The sequence below is a fragment of the Chelmon rostratus genome, chromosome 16 (genome assembly GCF_017976325.1).
Source record: "Chelmon rostratus isolate fCheRos1 chromosome 16, fCheRos1.pri, whole genome shotgun sequence".
Lineage (NCBI taxonomy): Eukaryota > Metazoa > Chordata > Actinopteri > Chaetodontiformes > Chaetodontidae > Chelmon > Chelmon rostratus.
The window spans coordinates 157,096-175,000 of NC_055673.1; the positions used below are offsets into that span (position 1 = coordinate 157,096).

The 17,905-nt window shown below is 44.8% G+C and overlaps 1 protein-coding gene across 1 annotated transcript; it reads left to right on the forward strand.

Moving 5' to 3' along the window:
• The first annotated feature begins 1,756 nt into the window (after positions 1-1,756).
• Positions 1,757-15,659, forward strand: lrp12 (low density lipoprotein receptor-related protein 12). Its single transcript, XM_041956075.1, has 11 exons — positions 1,757-2,675; positions 4,627-4,683; positions 4,843-4,978; positions 5,200-5,402; positions 5,656-5,903; positions 8,032-8,181; positions 8,284-8,505; positions 8,603-8,869; positions 10,408-10,610; positions 10,717-10,849; positions 12,316-15,659. Exons 1-11 carry the CDS (start codon positions 2,609-2,611, stop codon positions 13,243-13,245), a joined length of 2,616 nt encoding a protein of 871 aa, XP_041812009.1. The 5' UTR covers positions 1,757-2,608; the 3' UTR covers positions 13,246-15,659.
• Positions 15,660-17,905: the final 2,246 nt, after the last annotated feature.

Genomic DNA, 17,905 nt, shown 5'->3' on the forward strand with positions numbered 1-17,905 from the left:
ATTATCATTATTGTTATTATTATTATTATTATTATTATTATTATTATTATTAATATTATTATTATTATTATTATTATTATTATTATTATTATCATTATTATTATTATTATTATTGCACAAGCTGCTGGGTAGTTTCATTTCTAACAAAACATTTTGGAAACATATGTTATATATGTTTTGTGTGTAAAAATCTTAATCTGTAAAGTAACTAGTAACTAAAGCTGTCAGATAAATGTAGTGGAGTAAAAAGGACAATAATTCCCTCTGAGATGTAGTCGAGTAGAAAGTGACATGAAAACAGAGGACTCAATCACACACACACTTTGTTACATTCAACCACAGAAAGTCATCAACATTTCTTTATTACTGAACTCAGATCAGTTGATTTTCCTGTGACAGACACATAATAACTGAAGGGGGGTGAAAAGGTGATAATTGGATTTCTTTGATCACATTCATAAATCATCAACACATTTCATCCGTCACATTTAATGTTTATTTCATAGACTTCTTATTTATTATTATTATTGTTTCAGTAGGAACTAAAGTTTGATGTCAGTGTTTCTGGTTGGGTCAGTTTAACAGGAGCACAGTGTGAATCCCAGCCAGCTCCAGACCCGCCAGGGACAGAGTTCTGTTAGCAGGAACTTGATGCCACACAGAAGAAGGTGGAGGAGAGAGGGAGGCAAGAACTGACCCCCGTGAGTGCTGGTCCTGAACGAGGACCCAGATGGTCCCAAAACTCAAACTGCATCAGCAGCTGAAGGTTTACTCCAGCCAAAGCCTGCTTCCTGAACCAGGACCAGGACGGGGAGAAGGAAGTGACCTCCAGGACTCTGCTCTTTATGACATGGACCATGTTGTCACATATACAGTTTATCAATAAATCAATGAAATGATCATTTTAATCTGTATTATGTATTCAGTGTATCGGTGCTTCATAATATCTCTAAATGCTGTGAATGAATGTTTGAATGTCGCCTCTGCTTTCATTTAAAACTCATGTTGAACTTTATTTTCTAATTATGTTTTTATGTCATCTGTGTGGTTGTTTAATATTTAACACATTATTAGAATAATAAATTAATAGTTTAAATAAATGTTGATATAACAAACATTTAATAAACACACTTCATTCGTTGATTGAATGCATAGTTTTGTACCAAGTAACATTAAGAGTGAAACTGATGTGATTGAGCCGTACGTTCCTCAGTAGTCTGTCGCTATTTTAAGTCACTGAATTACTTAAAAACATCAGAAACACAAGCTTTGAGCTCTACTGACCCCCACAGAACCAGACCTGCTCAGGCTTCCCAAACACATGATGGCCCTGTGTCCTTTGTCTTCCTCTTCATCCTGGAGGTGAAGATCAACAGAAAGGGGGTCAGGGTCAGGGGAGTTAGGGTTAGGCAAGTAGTATTTATGGCAGCTGAGAGGGAAACTGTAACTTTTATTGGAATAAAAACCATATTTATATATATGTTGGTAGTTACAAAGGCCCACCAGAGTGAATTTACAAATAAAATTATCTTTTTAAATTTCAAATAAGGTTTTGGTACAAAATGTTCCAGTTGTTCAACATAAAGTTCTCTCTCCTTGTGGCAGTCTGATGAGTTCAGAGTTTTTATGATATAAACTCTAATATTACATCAGAGAATACACGCAACTACTTCATTACGTCACGGAGACTGGGGGCGGAGCTTACCTTCTGATCAACACATACACACACAAACACGGGTCGCTGCTTCCTGCGGACTGTTGTTGTTCAGTTCGACACTGAAGCTAAGCGCTAGCAGCTAACACAGACTGGGAAGATGTCGTCAGGACGACACGCGTAGCGACTCTCGCGCCTCTAACCTCTTACCTGTTTATGTTAGTTACTCGGGTTAGTTCTAATCAACCCGTGTTAGCTGTCCGGTTCCGGGCTTCATGTTCTCACGAGGACCTTGTTGGGGAGGACGAGCTAGCTAGCCGCGAAGCCCCGTTAGCATGTTCCAGCTAACCGGCCAGTGCTATAGATGTTAGCCTCCTTAGCAGTGTTCCGCTGGAGGAGACTGTTAGCCTTTGGCTAATTTATTTCGAGAGGATTAGCTGTAGCTATAGCTCCTCTTTATGTTGTCCAGTTAGCTGCTGTTGTGGCTGTGCTCGTATTTTAACACATCCCGGCTTGGTTCCGTTATGTGTCGCTGTACTTAGGCAGCAGAGGTTGTAACTGGTAAAATGTATGTTTAATGGTTTACTTCTTTTCGAAGCTAATAACGTTAACTGTTAGCCGGAGCTAACTGGAGTCTGGTCTCTTTGTTCCGCTTTATGATGTGAAGGCAGGTTAGCTCTGACTGTTAGCTTAGTTAGCAAGTAGCTTATATACAGATACAATAGCTTGTATATTTATAATATTTTCATGATTGTGGATGTAGCATGTGCTAAGCTAACAGGTAATTCGGTACCACAGAACTGTGGTCTTTGTGTGCTGTGATCTGGCAGCTGTTTCCGGGCAGATTTCACTGTTTGTGGGTGACATGCAGCTGTCAGCTCCTCCAGCTGTGTGCTGACCTTCATCATCACTATCATCACAATAACTGCAGCTGGTGGAGACTTGAGGGGTATTATGGCCCTCAGATCAGGCTGCAGGCAGAGCCGCTCAGCATGGGTTGTCTATCTGCTCATACTGTCAGGTGAGTCCACTGACTCAGGACCAGCCCGTAGAAATGTAACCCTGATGTGTCTGAGCTAATCCAGACTGATGTGACGTCTTCAGGCTGGCTAATGATCCTGTTGATTAGTAGTGTGCATAGTTAAAAGTGAAAAGCAGATGGTTTGGCTAACGTCCGGTTGTTTAACATCACTTCCTGTTCTGAAGGTTTTTACAGACTCTTTAAACCATCTGGATGAGCAAAATGATTTTTCTGCTGCAACATAAACAAGAATTTTTACATGTTTCTCAAGTTGCAACTTCAAAAGACGTGTGAACCTATCAGTTCTTTTCTGTATTTCTGATTTTTATTGTTTTATGTTTTCATACGAGACAATATTTTTTTCTTGTGAGGCCAATATTCTGATGTCAGTCTGATTTTAAGAATTTGTCAGTTGGAAAATATCAGAGGTAATTGGATGTAAACAATTTAAGTTTTGACTTGGGTTCATTTAATGAATTTTAGTGTAAAGCTTAATTCTTACAGTTAAATGTGAGCTGTGGGCCTGAACAATGGTGTGATTCATATTGAGATTACATTCTGTGAACTAACTTCAGTCTTTTCTTTCTGGTGCACATTATTAAATAAGATATATTTTATCAAACTAAAATCATCATCTACTTTCTGTGTCAACAGAATCATGAAGTAGGAGTAACCGGGAAATCACATTAGTTACTAACACTACTGTTCCTATTGGTGCACACCAGGCCTGCTCACGTAAACAGAGGTTTGAGGCATTAGCAGCAGATTTTATGATGGTTGGGGACGTTGTGGAAGAATTGAAGCGAGTCTGTGTTTGGGAGTGTATGAAGCTAACAGGAGAGGAGGATACAGAGCAGAGTTGGTCTTTTAATCTCACATACATCAATTTATCATTACATTCCAACTCTACCCATCGTTGTGATGATCTGCTGGGATTAATTACGACAGTGGGAACATATCATCGATAGATCAGTCGATCACCTGCTCGGCTGAATCAGATGACATGTCTCGTTATCAGTGTGCAGTTTCTGATGACTCATTAAAACGTGATGTAGCTGCACTCAGCTCAGTCTCCCTGAAGCTTAACAACATGAATATTGTATATATTTTACTGGACGAGCCTCTGCCAGGTGTGCAAATGTGGACAGAAACAATCCCAAAGGCCTGTGATGTAATCACACAGGCTACATGCATGCTAGCATCTCGAGTTCTTATGATTCTTCCTCTGTCCTGTCGTACGATTCTGACGTTATCACACAGACAGAAACAGCTTCAGCGCAGGGCTGCCAACCAAAATTCAATTTTATGTTTGAATTGAAAAAAAATCAATTGTTCAGTCGTGGCAAATAATATTCGACTGTGTTATTAGCTCCGGTTCCGTTCTGCACTGAATGTACGGCACGATGGGCGGGGGTCAGAGTTTCTGTTGTCCAGTAATCACTGCTTTTTGTTTTGTTAAAGTTCGAATATTTAAATCTCTCCAATCATAATGTCCGGTCAAAGTAATTCACTAGTTAGATGTGAAAATGTTCTCACTCTTCTCTGATGTCCGTCCTCTCTCGTTCTCTTGAGCTTTAAAAAATGTTGTTTATGTAGAAATAATATACAAGTCGTATGTCTTGTACGATGATACAGTGTTTGCAGTCTAGATCCATGACCCCCTACTGTTGTCCCCAGTGGAAATAAGACTCCAAACTGAAGCAGCTGATCACTCGCGGCCCCCACTGGCTGGTTAAGAGAAACAAGGAGTCAGCAGTCAGTGGAATATCCAGTCAAACTGACAGTAGAGATAATAAAGACTCGTTGTTTCCTCTGATGTTAGAGGAGGTGACCAGGCTGAAGAAACAGAGAAAACATCCTGTTCATTTGTTCTCACGCTGCTTCATTCTGAGCAGTATCAGCGATGCAAACGTCTGCAGCTTCCTGTTAACTGTGTCTGTGTCTTTCCCAGGATGCATTGCTGCATCTCAGAGGAATGACAATGTCTACGTGTCGGGGATTTCTAATGGTGAGGCCACAACCACACTGGTGTCACATCGAACACGATCGCCAGGACGAGCTGAAGGTCTGCAGTGTGAATCTAACCGACTGTCTGTCTGCCTGTCTGTCTCTTTCCCTGTCTCCCTGTCTCCCCGTCTCCCCGTCTCCCCGTCTCCACTCTGTCCAGCCTGTGGCGACGTGGCAGAGCTCCTGCGGGCATCCAGCGGCATCATCACCAGCCCCGGGTGGCCCTTTCAGTATCCATCCAGACTGAACTGCAGCTGGAATATCAGAGCCCGAGCTGGAGACACCATCACCATCAGGTAACAGACAGGCTGTGTCCACTGTTAAAGCACCAGAACGAACTGTGAATTCATACATGATCAATAAACAGGGCTGTGTCATTTGAAAACATTCAGTCAGGCCGTGCTGAGATTCAGTTCTGATCTTCTTAGAGAATAACTTTCTGAACCAGCCAGCAGAGAGGTAACAGAGTTCAGACAGAAAGTCACTTTGACTGAAATCATTTCCTCTTCTCTCATAGTTTCCAGGACTTCGACCTCCAGGGTTCCCACCGTTGTTCCTCAGACTGGATGTCTATCAGCAGCTACAGGAGCCTGGATGGGCTGCGGGTTTGTGGTTCCTCCCTGCCTCCACCCTACATCTCGTCACAGGACCACGTTTGGATCCATTTCCACTCTGATGACAGTCTGACAGGAAAAGGCTTCAGACTGTCCTATATCGCTGGTGAGGATGCAGGACCTGCAGACCTCTCAGTCTGTAAACAGACCCCCCCCCCGCCTTTGATCAGCAGAGCTGGCAGCCAGCACCTCCACTGGCTGTTACGTAACAGTTGTTTACAGAGCAAACAACGCTGGCAGGATGACATAAATCTGGATCAGGGGTTGATGTTAATCCTCTCAGCTGATCCATGAAACTTGAAAAGACTGAAGTTCCAGATGGCTGACGGTTATTAATCAGTCGTGCTCTGTTGTTGCAGGTAAGCCAGAGGCGTCCAGCTGTGACGTGGACCAGTTCCACTGCTCTAATGGGAAGTGCATCCCAGACTGGTGGCGCTGTAACTCCATGGACGAGTGTGGTGACAATTCAGACGAGGAGCTGTGTGTGGACTCGCCCTTCTCCTTCCAACCCTGCAGCCTGAACCAGTTCCCCTGCCTATCCCGGTACACCCGAATCTACACCTGCCTGCCGCACAGCCTGCGCTGCGATGGCAGCATCGACTGCCAGGTAGTGAACCAGTTCAGCCACCAAACATGACCTAGTTACAGCGTCACTAAGGCCTGTGGATGAAGTTGTCCTTGTTTTGTTGGCGGCTTGTGACAGACGGTTGTCTTTTCTTTTTTTGTAGGAACAAATGAAGAATCAGTAATAAAATTAGTAGACTGTAAGTATTAAGTCACAGTCTGAGATCAGAAAACGCACGACGACAGACTACATACGTTGGTCGTGTCCCATGTAACAATAAAACTTTGTAAAGTAGAACAGCTGCCAATAGAGCAGAAGGTCATCAAGAATCCCTGACAGGTAGCACAGCTTCACAGCTGGAAACAACTTTCAGTATCTGCTTTAAAATGACTTTAAATTATTGGTTGATGGGCTCTAACAGCTGATGTGTTGTTGCTGAGCCGTCACTGGTACACATGGTCACACATGGGGTACATCCCAAATCTCTTAAATGGTACCTATGTTTCCCTCACATCTCACTTGAGACACAAAGAAACCGCAAAGAGAGAAGAAACGAGGAAATATGTGTTAGGAGAACTGAGACGTCCTTTCCTCGTTTCTGATGATCTGCTGCGTTTACCGTTATATTCACAAAGGCTTGAAATCGTAATGTGTAAGTTTCCGACACATGAAGAGCTGTCGTCTATATGATCAAACATGTTCCACACATGCTCCGAGGCAGTTAGTGACATTTATAACAGAACTAAACAGGCTGTGGATGAAACATGACGGATCCTCATGTTCTTGTATTATCGCTCTTTGGAGAACGTAACGTTCAGTTGGGATCATCTGAATTTCAGCCGTTCACTGCAGGATATTTACACTTAAACAGTTTCTCCACCTCGTTCAAACGTGCCCGCTGTGGGGGCGGAGCCTTCATACTGTTCAGTTGAAAGACTTCCGGGAAGGATGCACTCTTGTATCCTCGCTCATGGCTCCTCCTAGACCCCGTCTCGCTCCTCGGAGCAGAAATAGGAGCTTTGGGACGGTCCTCAGATGGTGATTGGTCACGCTACGGCGGGTGCAGGTGATTTGTTGCAGCTGCCCGACCTGCCAGTAGAAAAAATGTTGCATCGATCTGACGCACTGTTAGCGAAAACAAACATATCATTTGCATTTATTTATTGATTTTTCCACTGAACTTAGATCAAATGGGGGTTTGGACCATTCTGTGACACCTACATCTGTCTGTCATGGTGGCAGCAGCCAAGTAGCCCATACGACCTTTCCAGTTCCTCCTGGAGGATCCCGAGGTGTTCTACACCTGATGGGATAGATGATCCCATCAGTGTTTTCTGGTCTGCCCCTGGGTCTCCTCCTCCACAGGGAGTCCAGGAGGATCCTGATCAGATGTTGACTCACCTCATCCAACTCCTTTCAACATGGAGCAGTGGTTCTCATCTGAGCTCCTCACTCTGTCTCCAGGCTGAGTCCAGATACCCTGCTAAGGAAACTCATTTCATCTGCTTGGATCCACCATCTCATTCTTTTAGTCACTACCCAGAGACCAGGACCACAGCTGAGGACCACTGGTGAATTCAGACCTTCCCCCTCTGAACTACCACAGTCCAGTACAGCCCTCCCATTGCTATTCTTTCTGTTAGTCTCACACTCTGCCTTACCCTCACTGATGATCAAGACCCCAAGATACTTAAACTTCTATATATCAATCCTGGAAGTGCTGGACCCATGTAGAACTACTTCCAAATACTCATCCCTTCATTCTTTGTTCCAAACTATTCCAGTGTGTCTATGTCTCCCCCACACTTTGATCCACAAACACATGTAGGCTGGATGGACAATCTCTTATGACCCTTCCCGTATTCCCACAAGGGGAAGTAGCTGGTCCACTGTTCCAAGACGAGGAGAGAATCCACATCAGACAGAGTCTCCTTTCAGCAGCCTGACATTACCTTTCCCAGGTAGACTGATCAGTCTGATACCCTGACTCTTCAGTGCCCTCACTTTAGAAATGTGAACTGCCACCCTGATGTGCCAGACCACAAGTACTGTCCCTGACCTCCATGAGACATTGACTTTGGGTGTCAACCAAAGCAGCCCCACGGTGTCCAGAGTCTCATCACACCTGGTGACTTACACTGCTGATCTTTTCAACTGCTCTTCTTTACAGGACCTTGGCGATGAGATCGACTGTGATGTTCCCACTTGCGGAGAATGGTTGAAGAACTTCTACGGCTCTTTCAGCTCTCCAAACTACCCCGACTTTTACCCTCCAGGAAGTAACTGCACGTGGCTGATTGACACCGGAGACCACAGGAAGGTAACGTCTGACCTCCGTTCTCAGCACAAACAGAAGAGGTGGCAGAGGCTGAGAGGTGAATCTCAATCTCCTCCTTCCCCCCATTCCTTCCCCTTCCTGCAGGTCATCCTGAGGTTTACGGACTTTAAACTCGATGGGACCGGTTATGGAGACTACGTGAAGGTCTACGACGGCCTGGAGGAGAACCCTCGCCGTCTCCTCAGGGTGCTGACCGCCTTCGACTCCAGAGCACCAGTCACTGTGGTTTCATCATCCGGTCAGCTCCGAGTTCACTTCTACGCTGACAAGATCAATGCTGCCAGAGGGTTCAACGTCACATACCAGGTGTGTTTAACTTGATTTAACTTGTTTAACAGTTTAAGTTTTGTCTGCTTGTTTTCATGGTGGACAGGTCTGTTTAAATTGAGTCTTTGTTCTGAAGGTGGACGGCTTCTGCCTACCATGGGAGGTTCCCTGTGGGGGAAACTGGGGCTGTTACACTGAACAGCAGCGCTGTGATGGTTATTGGCACTGTCCCAACGGTCGGGACGAGCTGAACTGTTCTTCATGCCAGGAGGACGAGTTCCCCTGTTCCAGAAACGGAGCCTGTTACCCTCGATCGGACCGCTGCAACTACCAGAACCGCTGCCCCAATGGTTCTGATGAGAAGAACTGCTTCTTCTGCCAGCCAGGGAACTTCCACTGCAAGGTACCAGAAACCCATCAGCTGGTAAACTAATAACCGTCGAGTGTCTCCCAAGTAAAGTTTTTACTCGTGGTGGTGGCTTCAGTGATAAACTAGTCAAACAAAGATTTATGAATAACTATTTATTGCGAACAAATCACTACTCAAAGTAAATAACCAGTGTAGATAAACATAATAATGTATTAACATACATTTTCCATTTTCAAAATCTATTTAAGAACAAAACATAGACTTTAACTTTGATGTCAAAGTAAATATTTGACATAATTAAATACATCTTTTAAAGTATATACAAGAGAACTCTGCCTTTGGTCCAGAGTTGTTGCCCTTAGCCTTTTGTCATGTCATTTATTGGAAAAAAGCATTTCTATTGGCTGTTTGTATGTTTATGCTTCAGGGGCGGATCCAGTTTTTATCAGTTAAAGTTAGATATTAAATACGACAAGGCCTTTTATTAGGCATCCAGTACACAAACTGCCAGGTGTGGGGTTTTTATTATAGAGTTAAGGAAACCGTCACTTTCCCAGAGGTGTCCCAGAGAACACCTGTGATGCAAGTTCTGTCAGACAAACTGGTTTCTGTTCATCCACCAGCTGAGTTCAGATCAGGACTCGTTCATTGGTGCTTGAACTGTGGGGTTTTGTACTGAGCTCTGATGCTGCTTGGTGGAGCTCTGAGAGCTTTTTCTAGTTCAGTATCTAGTTATTATTCTGGATTTTTCAGTCTGCTGATACTGATATGGACTCAGAAAGATGACTTTAATTTTCTAAGAAGGTTTTTAGTCCGACCCCCTCAGTGTCTGCTTCTAACCTTGGACAGGTGGAGTTGAGGACCTCAGTCACTACAACACGTTATGAAGTGGAACTTTAAAATCAGTCTTCTGTTGATCAATGAACTGTTCTGTTCATATTCAGAGCAGCTGGAGATCACTAACCTGACCGGTCTCCAGATGAACGTGGTTTTAATGTGGCTGGTTTCTCTGCGGTCGCCATCGTTGTCATGGTGTCGTTAACCGCTCGGGGTGTTGACATCAAACCATCAGCTGCTAAACCACAGATACAGAATGTGTCCCTTTGCTCTGGGACACAATAACTTGTGTTAACGCAGCTGTAAAACTGTCGAGTCAGAAATAAATATGGACGAACCGTCGGAGCCTCGTCTGCCTTGGTTTGCTGCTGGCCAATCACAAGAGACGCAATGTTTTAATTAATGATTAAATGGTATTTTGGCGTCACCTTTAAGAAATAAGTTTGAAAACCTCTGATCTAAAGCAGGTAACTGTAATCACAGGTAAACTTATTCCCCAAGTACAGACACAAAAGTATTCCATCGACTACGTCAGCAGAAATGATTATTGATTATCAGTGAAGGTAGGCTTGATGACCTTCAGGAGCTGACATGCAGACGAATGTTTGATGAAGAACTCTGCACAGAATTCAATCTGTTGTTCGTGCGGTGTGAATGAAACCGAAGTCTCCATTAATGGACTTCAGACGACAGAAGGAACATTTCTAACTGTTTGACCTCTGACCTTCCTGCAGAATAACCGCTGTGTGTTTGAGTCGTGGGTGTGTGATGCTCAAGACGACTGTGGTGATGGCAGCGACGAGGAAAGCTGTCCCGTCATCGTCCCCACCAGAGTCATCACCGCCGCCGTCATTGGCAGCCTCATCTGCGGCCTCCTATTGGTCATTGCCCTCGGCTGCACCTGCAAACTGTACTCCCTTCGCATGTTCGAACGCAGGTGAGGACAGAGGGACGCCTGTGTCGCCCCCACAGCCTCTGATTGGTCGCTGTTCTCATTATGAGCTGGGATTTGTTCGTATGAGCCGTGTGATTGGTTGTTACAGGTCATTTGAAACACAGCTGTCCAGAGTGGAGGCAGAGCTACTGAGGAGGGAAGCTCCGCCCTCGTACGGACAGCTGATTGCTCAGGGACTGATCCCACCTGTGGAGGATTTCCCAGTGTGCTCTGGGAGCCAGGTACCAATACACTGTCCGTCTGTCAAAACATCTGGGGGTTTAATTCCTGATCACTGAAACAGTCACGTTACAGCTGATATTCCTGAAATATTCTTCAGTAGATTGTTGTTGCTCGTTGGCATGGAACTGTAGGGTATCGGTAGGCCGATACCGATAACACACACATACCTGAGATCATGACATCAATAACAGCTTTGACTCTTTAAATGAAGACTTGCCAAGTCCCTCAAACATGTTCTTAAAGCTATCAAACAAACCTATTTGATGTCGCACATCAATTTAAATAAGGTGCATCACTCACTGATATAAAAATAAAGGCCTCTTGAACTGATGCAAACACATGCATCAGGATTACAAACTGAGAAAGTGCATCCCAGGAGTTTACAAAAAATAAATATATATAGAAAATGAATGCACTGACACAAGTTAGATTCAAACATTTCTATTAAACGAACTGAAAAAGTGCATTCCTCAGTGACGATAAAAAATAATGCGCAGTGCGTAATGTACTGACACAAGTCGGACTTGTTGTGGAAACGAACTGAAACAGTGCACTCCATAGTAAGTCAAGCGGCTTCATGCCCATGATTAAATCGGGCGTCCTCATACGCTTTCCAAACTCCATCGAAGCGACGGTCATGTTTCAGGTGGCTGACCAGGTTTGAAGTATTAAAACTCGTGCTATTTCTCGCTCCTCGTGGAACTCGCTTGGAACATTTGTTACGAATAACCAGCGAACAGTCTTCTTCGGAAACTCTGTTTTCGTAAGTGTAACAGAGTAACAGTGTAGCGTAAGTTCCCCCGTTCCCTCGTTTGCTAGTTGTTCTTTCGGGCCTTTTTAAGTTCATGTTTCTATTTTTTATGTGTAACATGTCGAAAAATACAGTAAATATTAATTCAAGTCAGCTACTAACAAAATTATGACCGAGTTAACGAGTTGTTTTCTGGCATGAGAGTTTTTCTGATTATGCTGATGTCACTTGAACGCAGCATTCACTGCAGGCCATTCAGGTCTCATAGTGGGAGCGAGGTCCCGCCGTGCTGACGTGTTGTTATCAGACTTGTATAATTTGTAAAAGTGACACACGTTCAGTATGATCAGTTTCACCAGCTTCCAGTTAGAAAATCTGCACATGGAAACAGGAAGAGTTCATCACCTCGCTGAGCGTTCTGACAGTTTCAAGAAGAAACCTCGAGTGTGACTTCCTCCTAGTTGGTACGACTGTAAACTGTCTCGGCAGAAACCGATGGTCTCCTTCTGATGGGAACATTGAACTCTGATTCAGAACATTCTGAACTGTGACACGGTGGAGTCTTGGTCAGGTGCACCAGTTTAAATAGTCCCCCTTCGTGCTGTTTCTTGAGTCTTTTAAAGATAAAAACAAAAGTCTGGGTACAGAAGTACCGAGGTCCGGACTCAAACCTTGTCTGATTTGACTTTATTTTCTGTTCTACTGTGTCCCCAGGCGTCAGTCCTGGAAAACCTCCGTCTGGCTGTACGCTCTCAGCTTGGATTCACCTCCCTCAGACTTCCCTCCTCTGGTCGTCATAGCAACCTGTGGCGCCGTCTTTTCACCTTCTCGAGGTCCCGGCGATCGGGTTCTTTGGCTCTGGTCTCTGCCGACCTGGAGGACAGCGCCGGCACCGGGAGCACTGGAAGTTCTGGTTCAGACCTACTGTCTCCGGACTCAGATGACACTGACACGGAGGGTGAGCGAGGGAGAGAACGTGGCGTAGGTGCAGTGGGCGGGTCTGTTGCCCCCCTCCCCCAAAAAACTCCGCTGTCCACTGCTGTGGAAGCAGTGGTATCGGTGACTACTTCAGCGGCCTCCTTGACCTCGCTGCCCGGCCGTGACAGGCCCAGGGAGGCCCCGCCCCCCTCTGGCCCGGTTGCTGTGGTAACCTCCAGTCCAGACACAGCTTGTCACAATGACGCCACAGAGCTCCAGGCTCCACCCACCTCCGCCCTGCAGCGACTGGCCCAGAACCTGCACCGCCTTGCCAGGAACCTGACCAGAACCAGCCAGAACCAGCAGGACCAGACCTGGACAAATCACAGTCCACTCCACCAGCTGGAGACAGGAAGAGGCGGGGCTGAGGCAAATGAGCGACGAGGAAGCAGAGAAGAAGAAGAGGACGTGGAGCTCCTGATCCCAGTCTCCGACTCGGACTCCTCCTCCTCCGTCAGTGACATCCGAGAGCCGCTGCTGGAGCAACACCCCTCCTGCACCACAGGCCATGCCTCCCGCCATCACCACGGAAACAGTTGTCGAGGAGGACGGGATGGCCCCTGTGAACACTGCGGGATGGTCCACACGGCTCAGATCCCTGACGCTTGTCTGGAGGCCACGGGCAAGACGGAGAGCAGCGATGACGAACTGCTGTTGCTCTGCTAACAGCATAACATGCTAACTGACAGGTTAATACTAATACTACCCTGACCCAACCCCTACAGCCAGCTAACATGCTAACCAACACGGGTCATCCTGCTAATACTACCCTTTTCCTGCTCCAGCAGTTAGATCGCATGCCATTGACTAGCTAAAGCCACTAGTGGTATCCTGACCCACCTTAGACTTCAGACAGCTAGCCAACATGCTACTGTCTCACACTGGACTACAGTTAACCAACACACAAACAGATTAGACTGGCCTACAGCCAGCCTTAATGCTGACACTTCAACTGGATTTTGGACTAGGGATAATCTTACACCTGTTAGCATGTGTTAGCATGTTAGCTGCATTAAGGGTTAGCTCTCAGTGATGTTGGAGATGAACACTCTCTCAGAGACCAGGGGAAGTGAAGTCACTGATTGGATTTGGATGTTGGTACCACTATCTAAAGTGTCCCCTGTTGTTCCCACGGTCAGTCCATTAAAATGCTCCCCGCCCCCCTGCAGGTGGACGTCCTGCTCGGTACGACTTTGTGAACACTGACTTCCTCCTTGTTGGTACAACTATAAACTGTGTCCTGACAGATCAAACTGATGGTTCTCTATTGGTGAGAAATTCATTGCTCCAGATGATCTGGAGTCCTGGTCAGGTGCAGCAGTTTAATCCCCCCCCCCCCCCCCCCCCCCCCCCCCCCCCCCCTTGTGCTGGTTGTTGAGTCTGTTAAAGAATGACAAGGGTCATGTGACCAATGGAGGTATTTTAAGACATTATAAAACTAACAAAAAGTCTGAGTACACCGAAGTACAAAAGTTCAGACTTGTGAAAATAATCCCCAGTCAAAGGTCCTTGAACAGAAAGCTCCAGACCTGTTTCTGAGCTTTAAACCGTGTTAAACATGAGACAAGAGCAAGAAGACGCCATGGACGCCCATCACCTCAGTGCTGCGCTCTCCAGTACCTGCTTTGTTTTTTTAACCAATGTTTGACAGTTCCTCCCGATCAGAGAGGGACAGCTCAAAGTTAGGGACATCATCAGTAGATACCTCTTACCCCCCCGTAATGTATATTCACAGTAGACAACATTACGTATTTTACTCCGCACTTCCGAAACTTACATATAATTTCACTTGTTTGGCTTGATGAAAGGAGCCATAAAGCTGATCTGACTCTGTTCCTGATTATTGACATTATCAGCTGTAAAAACTGTCGCAGGTCAGCAGCAGCGAGCGACGTGGTGATCAACTCATAAAATACCTACAAACGCGTTCAGTTGATTTACCTTCCTGTTACACTTCCTTCATGGGTACGTGCAGTCGGGTTTGTTCACACTGAAAATGAAGCACAACAAGACAAATATAATTTTCAGTCATCAATTTAAAGCAAACCATCGATACCATTGACTCGATTCTTCAGACAGCACTTTGCCAACAGATGATGCTAATGCTAGCTGGGCTACCTCCCCGGGTCACGTTACCCTCATCATGGTCTCTGTAGTCTTTAACACTGAACGTGGTTCGGGTTCCTGTCCGGCTCCCTCTCGGTATTTTATGTTCTACCTGATCAGTTCTCAGACTGGCTCTAAAGGGAAGATGAGGTTCAAGACAGCTCTGTACTAAAACACAGAAGGTCATGTTACAGAAAAGGTTCTAGGTCTGATCATTCTGCAAAAACGTCTTCGGCCTGTCTGTAAAAGACAGAAAAAATACAGAAACTTTGAAGGGTCAATAGTCACAAGTCATGTTTACACTCCAGATTCAACATAGAGGACTCCGAAATCCAGACTGTGGAGAACTTTCAGAGTTAGAGGCAGCTTTTCTCTCAGAACCGGGCCGACAGAACCAGATGGTCTGAAGTTTCAGAACCACAACAGAACCAGATGGCCTTGAAAGGTCAGGAACGGATCAACAGAACCAGATGGTCTGAAGTTTCAGAACTGGACCGACAGAACCAGATGGCCTGATGGGTCAGGAACAGATCAACTGAACCAGATGGTCTAAAGGGTCAGTTAAATGGGTCTCTGGACAGTTTTACAAACTGACATCAAAGTTTTGGATTATAATTATTTTAACTTTTGTGAGAAGACATAAAAACTATGAGCTGCTCCTGCTTTCCTCCTCCTCCTCTTCCTCCTTGTCCTCCTCCTCCTCCTCAAACTGAAGCCATTCAAACTGACCTGTCTATATTTATGATATTTGTTTTTGGTACTCAGATCTCAGCTGACCTCGTGTGAGTGTGACTGTGTATATTTATTACTGTTATTATTAATATGACTGGTTATTATTATTATTGTGTTCATTTGTTGTGTAGCTGTTTTTCTGACCTGCATGATTCAGATTGTTTGGTGTTAGTTTTTCTTTGAGCCTGTAAAGAAAAAAAAATGTTAAACTGCACTAAAGATTAAAGGTTCATGTTTCAGTCTGTTGACTTTATCTGCATGTGTGTCCGTTGTCCAGATATTTTCATGTAGAAACCAAAGTGTTTTGCAGAACAGAGATCTGCTGCCCTCTGCTGGTGAGATTGAAGACTGCAACAGTACTCAGAACCCGAGGCTTCCGCAGGGTGAGTTCCTTCTTTCCCTACATATTTATATACACTACCGTTCAAAGGTTTGGAGTCACCCAGACAATTTTGTGTTTTCCATGAAAAGTCACACTGTTATTTACCACCATGAGTTGTGAAATGATTAGAAAATATAGTCAAGACTTTGACAAAGTTAGAAATAATGATTTTTATTTGAAATAATAATTTTTTCCCTCAAACTTTGCTTTTGTCAAAGAATCCTCCATTTGCAGCATTGCAGACCTTTGACATTCTAGCCGTTAATTTGTTGAGGTAATCTGGAGAAATTTCACCCCACGCTTCTCGAAGCCTCTCTCTAGTGCCCATCCAGCCAATCCAAGTTGGATTGGCTGGATGGGCACTTCTCATACAGTCAAAGCTGCTCCCACAACAGCTCAATGGAGTTTAGATCTGGTGACTGCGCTGGCCACTCCCATTACAGACAGAATACCAGCTGCCTGCTTCTTCTCTCAATAGTTCTTGCACAGTTTGGAGGTGTGCTTTGGGTCATTGTCCTGAAATTAGCTCCAATCAAGCATCGTCCACAGGGTATGGCACGGCGGTGCAAAATGCAGTGATAGCCTTCCTTATTCAAAATCCCTTTTACCCTGAACAAATCCCCCACCTTACCAGCACCAAAACAACCCCAGACCATCACGTTACCCCCACCATGCTTGACAGATGGCGTCAGGCACCCTTCCAGCATCTTTTCAGTTGTTCTGCGTCTCACAAATGTTCTTCTGTGTGATCCAAACAACTCAAACTTCAATTCGTCCGTCCATAACACTTTTTCCCAATCTTCCGGCAGTTGTGCAGCGGGGTCTCCCACTTCCCGTTCTACTCTGGTTAGAGCCTGTTTGTGTTGCTCTCTGAAGGGAGTAGTACACACCGTTGGAGGAAATCTTCAGTTTCTTGGCAATTTCTCGCATGGAATAGTCTTCATTTCTAAGAACAAGAATAGACTGTCGGGTTTCACATCAAAGTTCTCTTTTTCTGGCCATTTTGAGCGTTTAATCGACCCCACAAATGTGACGCTCCAGATACTCAACCTGCTCAAAGGTCAGTTTTATAGCTTCTCTAACCAGCTAAACTGATTTGAAACATGATTGCACAAGGTTTTTCTAATCATCCATTAGCCTTCTGAGGCAATGAGCAAACACATTGTACCATTAGAACACTGGAGTGATTGTTGCTGGAAATGGGCCTCTATACACCGATGGAGATATTGCACCAAAAACCAGACATTCGCAGCTAGAATAGTCATTTACCACATTAGCAACAGTGCTTTTCTTTCAAAAATAACCCCAAGTGACCCCAAACTTTTGAACGGTAGTGTTTGTGTATATAAACAGTTTTTTTATGAAGTGAGGACTAAGACTAAACTAAAGTTCAAATCTAAAAATGAAAGTTCAGTTTTAAAATATTCAGTAGATCTCAAACTTTAAATCAGCCAGGTCTTTATGTCATAGTTTGATACGTGAACCTCAAAGTCTCGTCAGCAGTACTAGCAGAACCTCTTCATAGAGCAGTGGCCACCAAAGCTTCCCATCCATCCAGCAGAACATTAATGAATTCAGAAAACACGCACATGTAACATTACTCACCAGTGGAAGAGGTCCAGTCCATCCTGACTAGCTTGACAACCCGTCAACGAACCAAAAAATATAATTCGTCGTTCACCAACTCAGAGAATCAGATTAATCTGCAGCTCCGTCCTCTCCACCCGTGGCCCCTCCATCAAACCCCTGAGCTCAGGCTGATGGTTCCCTGGAGCTGACAGCATCACTGGTCAGACTACAGGAGGAAACTCCAGAGAACCACAGCACTCATCTGTCAGACAAACTGGTTTTTGTTCATAGACCAGCTTAGTTTTAGTTCGGATCAGGACTCGTTCATTGGTGCTTGAACTGTGGGTTTTGTTCTGAGCTCTGATGCTGCTTGGTGGAGCTCTGAGAGCTTTTTCTAGTTCAGTATCAAGTTATTATTCTGGATTTTACAGTCTGCTGATACTGATATGGACTCAGAAAGATGGCATTAATTTTCTAAGAAGGTTTTTAGTCCGACCCCCTCAGTGTCTGCTTAGAAACGTTCTAACCTTGGACAGG